The 12101-nt window shown below is 42.0% G+C and overlaps 2 protein-coding genes across 4 annotated transcripts in view; both read left to right on the top strand.

Moving 5' to 3' along the window:
- LOC106569322 (rho-associated protein kinase 1) overlaps positions 1-3924 on the top strand; it is a 78339-nt gene extending 74415 nt beyond the window's left edge. Inside the window, exons 31-33 of one of the 2 annotated variants that reach the window (XM_014140558.3) lie at positions 715-976; positions 1230-1437; positions 1896-3924. In XM_014140558.3, the coding sequence (XP_013996033.1) occupies positions 715-976; positions 1230-1437; positions 1896-1965 (540 nt within the window). In that variant the 3' untranslated portion in view covers positions 1966-3924. The remainder of the gene's footprint in view (positions 1-714; positions 977-1229; positions 1438-1895) is intronic. The other variant, XM_014140559.3, reaches the window with a different exon arrangement.
- A 990-nt stretch (positions 3925-4914) lies between these two features.
- LOC106569325 (ubiquitin carboxyl-terminal hydrolase 14) lies at positions 4915-12005 on the top strand. Of its 2 annotated transcripts, none has more exons than XM_014140563.3 (16): positions 4915-5162; positions 6050-6195; positions 6301-6333; positions 6599-6703; positions 6820-6923; positions 7452-7510; positions 7780-7910; positions 8132-8212; positions 8300-8382; positions 9483-9597; positions 9771-9836; positions 9967-10059; positions 10184-10312; positions 10521-10584; positions 10720-10827; positions 11267-12005. In XM_014140563.3, the coding sequence occupies exons 1-16, from the start codon at positions 5147-5149 to the stop codon at positions 11413-11415; spliced, it is 1482 nt and encodes a 493-aa protein (XP_013996038.1). In that variant the 5' UTR covers positions 4915-5146; the 3' UTR covers positions 11416-12005. The 2 variants fall into 2 exon arrangements, with proteins under 2 accessions (XP_013996038.1, XP_013996037.1); XM_014140562.3 differs by having other exon boundaries at positions 10518-10584.
- The last annotated feature ends 96 nt before the right edge of the window (positions 12006-12101 follow it).

The raw sequence follows: 12101 nt of genomic DNA, 5'->3' as shown, positions 1-12101 counted from the left end.
CCCATTCTCATTGACAGGGGTGTAGTGGAGCAGGTTGAGAGCTTCAAGTTCCTTGGTGTCCACATCACCAATGAACTGTCATGGTCCAAACACAGCAATACAGTCGTGAAGAGGGCACCTATTCCCCCTCAGGAGACTGAAAAGATGGCATGGATCTTCAAAAAGTTCTACAGCTGCACCATCGAGAGCATCCTGACTGGTTGCATCGCTGCCTGGTATGACTCTGCCTCTGACCGCAAGGCGCTACAGAGGGTAGTGCGTACAGCCCAGTACATCACTAGAGCCAAGGACCATCCAGGACCTCTATACTGGGCAGTGTCAGAGGAAGGCCCAAAAATGTGTCAGACTCCAGCTACGCTAGTCATAGACTGTTCTCTTTGCTACCACACGGCAAGCGGTACCGGAGTGCCAAGTCTAGGTCCAAGAGGCTTCTTAAGTTTCTACTCCCAAGCCATAAGACTGCTGAATAGCTAATCAAATGGCTACCCGGACTATTTGCGTTGACCCACCCCCCCCCCTTTTTTTTTTACGCTGCTGCTGATTTCTTATCTGTGCATACCCTACCTACACATACATATTGCCTCATTTACCTGACTAACCTTTGCCCTCACACATTGACTTGGTATGGATTCCCCCTGCATATAGCCTCGTTATAAAAACAGTAATGTTTAATAGAGACTCAACCTCTGATTCTCTCTTGTCTCCCCTCTTTAGATCCTGTATGCCAACGAGGGGGAGTGCAGGAAGGAGGCGGACATGGAGACTGTCTCGCAAGGGGACAAGACCAACTGTCTGCCCCACAAAGGTCACGAGTTCATCCCCACGCTCTACCACTTCCCTTCCAACTGCGAAGCCTGCTCCAAGCCCCTGTGGAACGTCTTCAAGCCTCCACATGCCTTGGAATGCCGCCGCTGCCACGTCAAGTGCCACAGGGACCACCTCGACAAGAAGGAGGACGTCATCGCCCCCTGCAAAGGTATGGTCATGGAGGTTAGGTTAGACTGACGAGACCTGACTCTGTGTTGTAAGGGGGAAGAAATATACTTTAAGGCCCAATGTAGCCATTTTTATATATCAAATCATTTCTGGGTAACGATTAAAGGAAAGTTCCACCCAAAAACGATCTTTTGGTATTTGTTTCATTGGTCCATTGTTGATATAGTCCGAAAATGTCTTGCATGTCAGCAATTTTGTGTTTTCAATTTTCTACCTGGTTTTGTATCCAACAGTGAACTACGATGTGACCTCTGCCCGGGACATGCTCCTGCTGGCCTTGACCCAAGATGAGCAGAAGAAATGGATCGGCCACCTGGGCAAGAAGATCCCCAAAACACCGCCCTCCTCCTTCCTGAGGGCGTCGCCCCGCACCCTGTCCACCCGCTCCGGAACCAACCAGTCCTTTCGCAAGAACCCCAAAAGCATAACGGGCAAGCCAAGGTAACCTTACACACTTACGCTCTCTGGGCCTGAAATGGCATCATATTCCTTATATAGTGCACTACTTCAGTCATGAGCACCCTATTCCCTATGTAGTGCACTACTTTTGGTCAACAGTAGTGCGCTATATAGGGCATAGGGTGCCATTTCGGACACCACCTCTGATTGTCCCACGAAGCAGCCCTTTCAACCTAAAAGTTGTTCTGTAGTTTTCTTATATCCTCTGGTAGGGCCTGAGTGGACACACTTGTTTTCTATAGCTTGATGCTTGTTTTGAACAATACAGAACATTAAGGAATTGTAGGCTTCTATTCTGGGGAGTTAAGAGAGTGTGTGCTAAGGTCCAGAAGTCCTCTGTTCATCCCTGCTGCTGGACTGTCTGTTTCGGTTTTGTCTTCCAGTCCGGTCAGTCACGTGACTTGCTATTTGTCTTCTACTGCCCTTTGTGACTGTAACAGGTCGCAGTCTCATTCTGCTACCACAGCCTCCAGCCTCCAAGCAACAGACACAACATCCAGCACTTGTTGACAACAACTCCTCCACACCAAATTTACAGAAGTCTTAACTTTTTAGACCATCTCCTTCCTGTTTTGGCCTGACTATTTATTTATTATTAACTGACTGCGTTGGTGGTGTATATAACATCAGTGGAACTGTCCTCCTTTGTGGTTCTTTCTCGTTTGACTTGGGGAACTCTTTCTATCTAATTTGACACTAAAGCGTTGTTGGTTTCATTGACTAACTCTTAGCCCTCTATGCAACCTTTCCTGAAGTAGGTGCCCCATATATGGGTTGTTGCATTTCTCTCTAGCAAGAATGATGCCAGAGGCCATCAAAGACATAATGAAGTTGCAGTTACTATGTCTTTAAATCCATTTTTCTATGTAATATATTAATATCTATCGGGGGTACTAACCAAGTGTCAAATGTCTTACACTCTTTTACTGGACACCTGTTTTCTCTTCTTTCTTCCAGCTAACCATCTGAACGTTTGGATTCTATTGGGACTTTGTATTTTTTCTTATCCCCTCCATTATCCCTCACGTTAAAGGAGAATCCCTATTTTATGTAACAGTAAATATAAGCAATCTGACCAGGGCCGGAAATTGGGACAATTATCTGACACAAGGCATCAGGGACAATGAGAAGGCCTGCTATTTCCCTCACCCCCTCCTCCCCTATCTTCACCCCGGAGCCTCAACTAAGACTTCTTCACCCAGGCACCACATACTTGCAACTCTTCGTTTCTTCCAGAAAATGGCGTGGGCGACTTGGAACCTGAATGGAAGATGGCGAGCAATAGAAAAAGGCTCATGGTATGCAGTGGGTAGTACATATTCCATATCAGTCATGGGAAGGGATTCTGGTTGAATGAATGACTGTGGGTTTTTCTGGGGCTCTTGCATGTCAACATGGAGGTATTGTAGTACAGGGATTGGCTTAACTATGCGGTGAATGGGTACATCTCGGGGATACGGAAATGTGGTTGTTTTTTCTTCCCTTGTCAGTAACTGTTTCCTTCAAAATGTACTTTGATGCCTTTGACTGGTGGCCTTTATGCTTCTATCCCCTATTACTCTGCACATCAGTTATATCAGGGGTCGGTTGGGACGGAGTATGTATTGGGAACTGAGTATTAGATGTTTTTGAGTATTGTGTGAGGAGCATGCAAGATCATCATTTAAATCTATGCATTATTATTTTTATTATAATTATTGTTATTGCTCCAAGCCATAAGGAAATTCCATTGTAATGGCATATAGGACACATAAAAACTTCAGATTTTTTTTTTCTGTGTTCATTGGGTACATTGTTTTCTGTAATATTGTTTTTTTTTTCTTGTATTTTTTGTATGTATTGCCTTACATTGACTCATAGATAAATGGTTCAAAAGGAAAACATTAAGTTAACAAATGTAAAACTGCACTGTTTGAATTGTAAATTATTTGTAGAAAACTTAACAGGTGTAGCATTTGGCCCACCTAGTGCCTTAATGTTTGGATAACAATTTTACTGCCATATCCGTTTGTGTTTATCTCCAAAAACAAGACAAATCTTAACTCTTCCATCAATCTTTTTTTAAATATCTGCCACACTGGTTTTATCAGAACGTTCCCTGTCTGGTTTGGGTATATCGAATGCCTCTTTATAGACTCATTGCAATAGTTTAATGTGTCAACACAAAGTTCCCAGAGTCCAGTATGTATCTCACAAAAGTTTCTGGATGGTGTACCTTGTTAAAGATTTTGTTATAGTAATATGGTATCGTTTCAAGCAAACCCCACTCAGTGTACAATATTAGAAATAAAATAAGGATCATGAATACCTCCTCAATAATTCTAAATGTTTTTTTAAACTTTGTTCAGTAAAAAGAGAAAAGCACTGGAACTATGATCTACTCTATTTTGTCTTGGATGAATCGCATGTTTAATTGCAATGGAGGCCGCACTGATGGATAGGTGTCAATAAACATATCTTTATCATCTACGCACTTCACTTTTGTTATGTATGTATATAGACTTACTGCTAACTGCATATAGACTTACTGCTAACAAAGTAATTTACCAATCCAAGTGCTGTGATTGTAGCGAGTCATTCAATGGTTAGTGCAATACTACGGGCTCCTTGGGACATCCCTATCCTAAACTCTATCTTTAACCCTTACCAATTTCAACTTCAATGGGGTGAAGTCAGATTTGGGATGTCCCAAGGATCCCGTTTTAGACTTTTCCATTCAACAATCACAGTGCTGGGAACAGAGAAGAGCTGTGTTACTGGGATGGGCATCACTGTTAGGCAGAAAACACAAGGTAAGTTAGGTTATGAAGAACCACTAATGTGCTGCTTTTAACACGTGGGAAGATTTAGGCTAGTGATTTGCTCCTTTTACAGTAATTGGGCTACTTTTATCAGATCATGTTTAATAAGTGTCATCAGGACACTCAACCTTTTTGGAGACAGATGCAGTATTTGGTAAAACATTGTTAGTATAATTTTTTTGTTTAAATTGTATGTGTTAGTGGGAACTGAGAGATAGATATATAGATAGATATATCTATCTATATATCTTATTTATTTATTTATTTGTAAAAGTACTTTTACAAATGCATTTGTTGAAATTCTACTGTGATCAGGGGCCCACTCTGATAACATATTTGGGAGTGTTCTCATGAATGGATGCAAGTGTCTGCTAAATGGCTTTTCTTATGATTTATTACTTAATATGGTGTTTCTTGATCAGAAAACGCCCATTGGTGCCTGCCATTGGTCAATTCTGGTGTTGAGACTGGTGTTTTTTTACACAGATTTGTTTACATAGCAGATTATGATAAATTAACGTGGCAGGTTGGGCAATGCTACGGTTGTCCCAATGCGAAATAAACGGACACGGACAAATGGCGAGCATCAATGGGTGTAACTTGACATCAAGAAACGCCTATATCAGTAAACGCCCCTAATTGCATCTGCAATTACACCCTTCACCCTCACATGTTGGGCTGTCCAGGCTGGATAGCTGCAGGCAGAGCGCATCGATACATTTTCAGCGTACACTGCCGTGCAGTTGCAGCGTCATTGTGCAAACTGTTTGAATGAAGTTCGGTGTAGCTACTAGCTAGCTAGATAAACATATCGTAGCCAACTACACCCGACAGCGAATTCGTGCCCCGGTGACTGGAGTTTGAGATTAGCAAACAAAACTGCCTAAAAGATGACCGTGTTTACAGGTAAGCTAATGCTATAAAGTAACCACTTACAATGATGACCCGTTTTCTGAACTATTTATACACGTGTTTCAGTGATCACTATTGGACCGCTATCTAGCAAGCTAACTAGCTAAAGTGTTAGCTAGTCATCATAGGCCGTAAAGTAAATCAGTGGAGTCACCAACTAGCGAGCAGCCCGACAAAAATGACAGAATCGAGTGTTCTCTCTGATTTAAGAAAATATGACATGCCAAATGAACTATCTAGTTAAGTAACCTAGATACTTGTTGGTGTTGTTGACAACTAGTTAAGTAATGTCTAACTAGCTAGCTACTTAGCTGTATGTTATGCTAACGGCACTAGTTAACTTCCTGCAGTCACGTCAATATTTAGCTAGCTAGCCTGCTAACTGTTAAGCTAGCCAGAAAATGAACTGTCTTACACTGTACGCAAAGAGCCTAACGTTACTGTATGAAAAATTGTGCTGCAACGTTACATCTGGCCCAAATAAACTAGCTAAGTAGCCAGTCTAACCGCTAAATTAGTGTGTTTTTGTCATTATTTTGCTAACTAACTTGCTAGCTAGGTAGCTAACGTTAGTTAGCCATCGAATTTAGGTAGCATGTTACTTAAGTCATTTTACTATCTCTTTTATGCAATCTTCCTAGTCAGCACAGTAGTAGCCGTAGTTTTTCACTTGCTTCTAGCTAACAGGTGATCAAGACTTAATAACCAAAACATTCGACTCTTATTTAAAGCCATCCTCTGCAGCACAGGTTATCACTATAAAAGATGATTGTGCTGTGTCATTCATGACAAGACACGATGCATCAGAGATGCCTTCCACTCCCTGCTGGTTAGTAATAACAAATACCTGTGTTTGTTAATTTTTTTCTTCTTCCCCTCAGTGAATGTGAAATGGGGAAAAGAGAAGTTTGATGCAATAGAGCTGAACACAGAAGAACCTCCCATGGTCTTCAAGGCTCAGCTCTTCGCCTTGACCGGGGTACAACCAGAGAGACAGAAGGTTATGGTCAAGGGAGGCACACTTAAGGTAAAGTTGTGTCATTTTAGTTAATCAATGAATGTCATCACTTGGACCATGGATGATCAATACATTATTTCCAAAGATACCTAATCATTTGTATGTCTTTTTTAGGACGATGACTGGGGAAACATAAAATTAAAGAATGTAAGTATAGCCTAAGAATTGTCATGTTACTTCTGTCAATATTGTGGAAAGTAGACCGATATATTGGCACATTTCATTGTAATTTAGTGGACCTGTTTTGGGGTAGTGTTACTTAAGATTATCAAGCCTAATGCTGCAGGGTGATCTATTTTCTTCTTTGATTACCATCACCAGATATCCTATGGTATAGAATGTGACATGCGATACTCTTCCTCCTCTCTCCACCCTCTCTCCGTCATTCCCCCTCCACCCTCCTCTGGCCTAGGGGATGACTCTGTTGATGATGGGCTCAGCGGAGGCCCTGCCCGAGGAGCCTGCAGTCAGGCCCATGTTTGTAGAGGACATGACTGAGGACCAGCTGGCCTCAGCTGTGAGTTAATGTTTACTCGTTGGATGTCTGTTTGTTTAAAGGGAATGGATGCTGGCTGGGTTTGCCAGCGCAGGCAGTCAGAGAAACTAACCCCATTTTGCTTGTTGTCTGTATAGATGGAGATGCCTTGTGGACTAACCAACCTGGGAAACACCTGCTATATGAACGCTACAGTGCAGTGTCTTCGCTCCGTGCCAGAGCTCAAAGGAGCCCTCAGAAGGTGGGCTCATGATTTTTGCATTAATGCCACTCTGTGATGATGCAAGCAACTTGTCAGTGATCTAATCTATAGTGATGATGCAATATGATTCTTATTAATTTGATATCTGTATACAGCTGACAATTATATAGGGGGCGGCAGCGAAGCCTAGTGGTTAGAGCATTGGACTAGTAACCGAAAGGTTGCAAGTTCGAATCCCCGAGCTGACAAGGTATAAATCTGTCATTCTGCCCCTGAATAAGGCAGTTATCCCACTGTTCCTAGGCTGTCATTGAAAATAAGAATTTGTTCTTAACTGACTTGCCTAGTTAAATAAAGGTAAAATAAAAACATAAATATCACATGTATTGTTTGTCTTAGAAGATAAGGCTTTCAGGCTCTTCAACATGATATAGTCTTGTCTCGTTTTGATTGCTACCTTGCAGGTGACTAGGGTGTGCCTATAAGGTTAGACAATAGACTGTTTTTGTTCTTAGATGTGTTTTATGGCTTTGATCTTATTTTTGAGCCCTCTGTCTCCCCCTACAGGTACGCAGGTGCTCTGGGGTCCTCAGGTGCCAACGCATCATCCCAGTACATCACAGCAGGTCAGTGCCTGGCATTTGTATCTGTTGTATTTTTTGTTTCTTTGGGTCTCTGCCAGTGTAGACGTGGTAATGGTATGACTCAGTGAGTCGTAGCCATAGAGATCCTATTCAATTACTAAGTATTCTAATTCCTAATTCTATGGTCAGAGCACAGTGCTGCCAATACCAGCATTGTGTGGTGTACTATAAACTGTAGGTGGCTTTGGGTGTTGGGTCAGCTAAATGTCCATGTTATAACTGTTAAAAAAAACGTTTATTTCCTTCCTCAGCCCTCCGTGACCTCTACGAGACCATGGATGAAACTTCCTCCAGCATACCCCCAATCATCCTGCTGCAGTTCCTGCACATGGCTTTCCCCCAGTTCGCTGAGAAGGGAGACCAGGGACAGTACCTTCAGCAGGTGAGACCAGGGCCCCTGGCTTGCACCAGTCACTCACTCATCACCAGAAGATGCTGCTTTGCTAATACTGCTTGGTACTACTCTGTAACACACATCTAGACTGAACCACATTGATTGCTCAGTTTCAAGTAGCCCAAGAGGACATTTGAATAATTGTGCATACAGAATGTGGTCTGAAGAGTGGAAATGGGCTTCATTAATTAATGTCTCTCCCTCTCTAGGATGCCAACGAGTGCTGGTTGCAGATGATGCGGGTTCTCCAGCAGAAGTTGGAGCCACAAGACCCAGACGCTCCCATGGAGGTATGTGTATAAACAAGTATGTAAGCTGTCATGGTAGCTATAGATGTGGATGTCTGTCCTAACTTTCCCTTTTTCTGTCTGTCATAGACTGACACTGAGAGTGGAGCTGCTGCTGTCGCTTCCAAGAAGAACTTCATCGACCAGTATTTTGGAGTGGAGTATGAAACCACGTATCCTTACAGTCTGAACGCCTGACCAATTGAATTTGAGATGAGCGTATGATCTATTAGGGAAAGGAATATGGCTTCCAGGGTTTTTATTGGATGGGGCAGGTGGCCTGGCAACATTTTATTGGCCCCCATCTTGGCAGTGTAGAGACATTTTTCCATTTCTAAGCCAATTTCCTGCAATTCTACAAATTTCTCCATGGAGCCGAGATACATTTTTGCAGTTTTAAAGCACATTTTCTGCAATTCTATGCATTTTGCCATGGCTAATCAATTCTCCCTGACTGTCTAGCTTTAATTTTTGTGATTGTTATTTATTATATATATTATATATATATAGGTCCATTATTGTTTATAATATAAACTTTGAGAAATAACAATCACAAAAATTAAAGCTAGACAGTCAGGGAGAATTGACCCGGGGGAAAAAAACCGCTTAGCGACCCGCTTAAGGATTTGAATGGCAGAAAAATCCCTGGCTTCCACATTTGTATATTATTTCAACAAACCTTTTGCTCTCTCCTCCCAAGAATGGGGAGGCAGGTAGCTTAGTGGTTAGAGCGTTGGACAAGTAACTGAAAGGTTGCAAGATTGAATCCCTGAGCTGACAAGGTAAAAATCTGTTGTTCTGCCCCTGAACAAGGCAGTTAACTCATTGTTCCTAGGCCATCATTGAAAATAAGAATTTGTTCTTAACTGACTTGCCTAGTTAAATAAAGTTTAAATAAAATTTAAAAATCCCAGAGTGGTGTCCTTCCTGTCTGGCAACTATGTTAGGAAGGACACTTGTCTTGAGTCTCCTATTTCTGTTTCTTTCTTAAAGATATGCTTAACTTTGGAGAGTACCAAGTTTTTATTTTTAGAATTTTTTAAACCCTTGGAAACTGTGCGGTGCCGTTTTTTCCCACATTTTTCCCGCTCTTTGCCATTTGAGTGACAGCTAGCAAGCTACACACACAGCAGAGTGAGAGGTAGCAATGATGTGTTGCACATATGTGATGTAGTACGCAATTTCTGTTGACCACTTTTCATGAGCTACTTTCAGAACTACTGGCTAAAAAGTATACAAAGTAGTAGAGAATCTCTTTAACCCCTGTTCTCAGTATGAAATGTACAGAGTCTGAAGATGAGGAGCCAGCTAAAGGTAAAGAGAGCCAGCTTCAACTCAGCTGTTTCATCAACCAGGAGGTCAAATACCTGGCCACCGGGCTCAGGCTGGTGAGTAGTACCACAGCAACACACACAGGAACATGCACAGGAACACATGGACGCATACATACAAATGCACAGAAACACACAGGTGCACACACAGACCATGATGTTTCGAAGGTGGTCTGTCACCATGGCAACACTGATCTAATCCCATCATGTCCCGCTGTTTCCTTCTCCAGAGACTGCAGGAAGAAATCACCAAGCTGTCCCCGTCTTTGCAAAGAAATGCCCTGTACATAAAATCTGTAAGTTTGTAGTTTGGGCTGGGCCGTAAGATTTTTATAAACTAGTGAGAGCTTGTGAAATGTGTTTTATTGTTATGTTGTTTTAGTTGGTTGGTTAAGGTGTTCACTTGATCTCCCTTCCTTCATCTAGTCTAAAGTCAGACGCCTCCCTGCCTATCTGACCATTCAGATGGTTCGCTTTTTCTACAAAGAGAAGGAGTCTGTCAATGCCAAAGTCTTAAAGGTAGGTCTTCTGATGTTTTAGGAATGTCCACCTAATTGATGGGATTATCATCAGAATACTGTTGTAAATGGATGAAAGAATATTGTCCTGATGCTTTTTTTCCCTTATTGACTTAATTCTCCAGGATGTTAAGTTCCCGCTGATGCTGGATGTGTATGAGCTCTGTACCTCTGAGCTGCAAGAGAAGATGGTGGCAGTCAGGTCAAAGTTCAAGGAGATTGAGGACAAGAAGCTGGAGAAACAGTCACAGAAGGTAAAAATATATATTTATTTGTGTACTGTCTCTACTGCAATTCAGCTTTGAACTGCAAATTTATACTCTAGAAAATAAACCCAAACCTCCGAGAAATATATTTCCGTGTTGTCCTCTGACCAAACAAAGCAACTCGGTGTGAACGAACGTCTCAAACGACATGCGTGTAGTCCGTGTAGCTTACATTTTCTCTTTGTGCATGAAGCAGGTGGAGAAGAAAGTGGGAGACAAACCGAAAGAAGTCAAATATGAGCCCTTTTCATTCGATGACGGTTGGTTACTTTACATCATATGGTTTTGTGGCATACCTTTACAAACTAAGAATCATTCAGTCATGTGAGGGATAGGTTGTTAAACTAATTTTTAAGGGATATGTTTCTAAGCATGTGTCTGTCTATTCCCTGCAGACCTGGGCTCCAACAACAGCGGTTACTACAACCTGCAGGCAGTGCTGACACACCAGGGCCGATCCAGCTCCTCCGGACACTACGTCGGCTGGGTCAAGAGGAAAGAAGGTAACCTCCATAGCATTAAGAAAAGTCTTCACAGTGCAATCAATGTGATGAATAGATACGTCAACCTACTGCTTAAATGGGTAGTTCACCTCAACGGAGGATGTGGGATACACGTACCCAGAGATTTTAGGCGAACTATCCCTTTAAACTAAGGTTCATATGACGTTGCCAAGTAGCGGCCAGATGAACTGCTGATATTGCAGATGAGCACGATGCGCTCAGAGTAACTGCATATGTGCACAAGTGCCCTTCGCTCTGCTGAAACGTGATAGCTGCGGGACCAAAACAGTGGAAGTTTACCCTCATGCTTCGCTCTCTTAGTTGTGGAAATCGGCCTGATTGTTTACCTTGTAAACAAACTACTATATTCATTGATTTTTATTTTTTATCAAGGTACAGATGAATGACTTTTCAATACATCCATGTTTTGCCATTACAGACGAGTGGGTGAAGTTTGATGACGACAAGGTGAGTGTGGTGTCTCCAGAGGATATACTGAGGCTGTCCGGTGGAGGAGACTGGCATATAGCCTACGTCCTACTGTACGGACCCCGACGACTGGAAATACTTGAAGAGGAGAAACAGTAATCAACCTAATGGAATAAAACAAATCTAACCAACAAATGCCATTTCCAAGCACTGTCTACCCTGCATAGATGTGCAATAAATTCTGGGTGTCTTTATAAAGTAACTTCTTGACACAGATGTTTGTAAAGCCATCCTATATCAACATGAGTGGAGGAAGGTTTTAAATGGTTTATTATTGAGCCAGGCAATCTCTGAACTGGATCATTGAGCGGTTGAGGTTCTAGTTCTGCAGTTTCATTGTTTTATACACATTGTATATTTTTTAAATCCTTGAACAAGGTGCTCATGTCATAACTAATCAGCTGTACATAGTCTTTGGCCAAGTTATCTAATCTGGTTCAGGTGTCTTGTACCTTTAATTCAAATGTATTGCAGACCTCCCCTATCACCTACAGTGCCCACTATTCAAACCATAATGAATTCTTACACCCCCTTGCATCTCTTTTGGAAACAAAACTGTCTTGCACATTGCTTTCGTCATTGTGATTTGTCGTCATACGAGCGGTTCAATACCTAATACAGTGTGACTATAATGCTTCTCTCTCATACATGCAGTCATTATGGTGAAAATAAACTTATACCAAACCATGTTCTGATTAAATGACTCACTTTTATCCATCTAAATGCCCTGCCCATACAATGTTTTCATTGTCCTGTGAGGGATCAGCGCTAAATGAATATAGCTT

This window comes from Salmo salar, chromosome 14, assembly GCF_965601325.2.
Source record: "Salmo salar chromosome 14, fSalSal1, whole genome shotgun sequence".
NCBI classification, from domain to species: Eukaryota; Metazoa; Chordata; class Actinopteri; order Salmoniformes; family Salmonidae; genus Salmo; species Salmo salar.
Note: the sequence above shows the minus strand (reverse complement) of the source record. Positions and strands in the feature narration are given on the sequence as shown.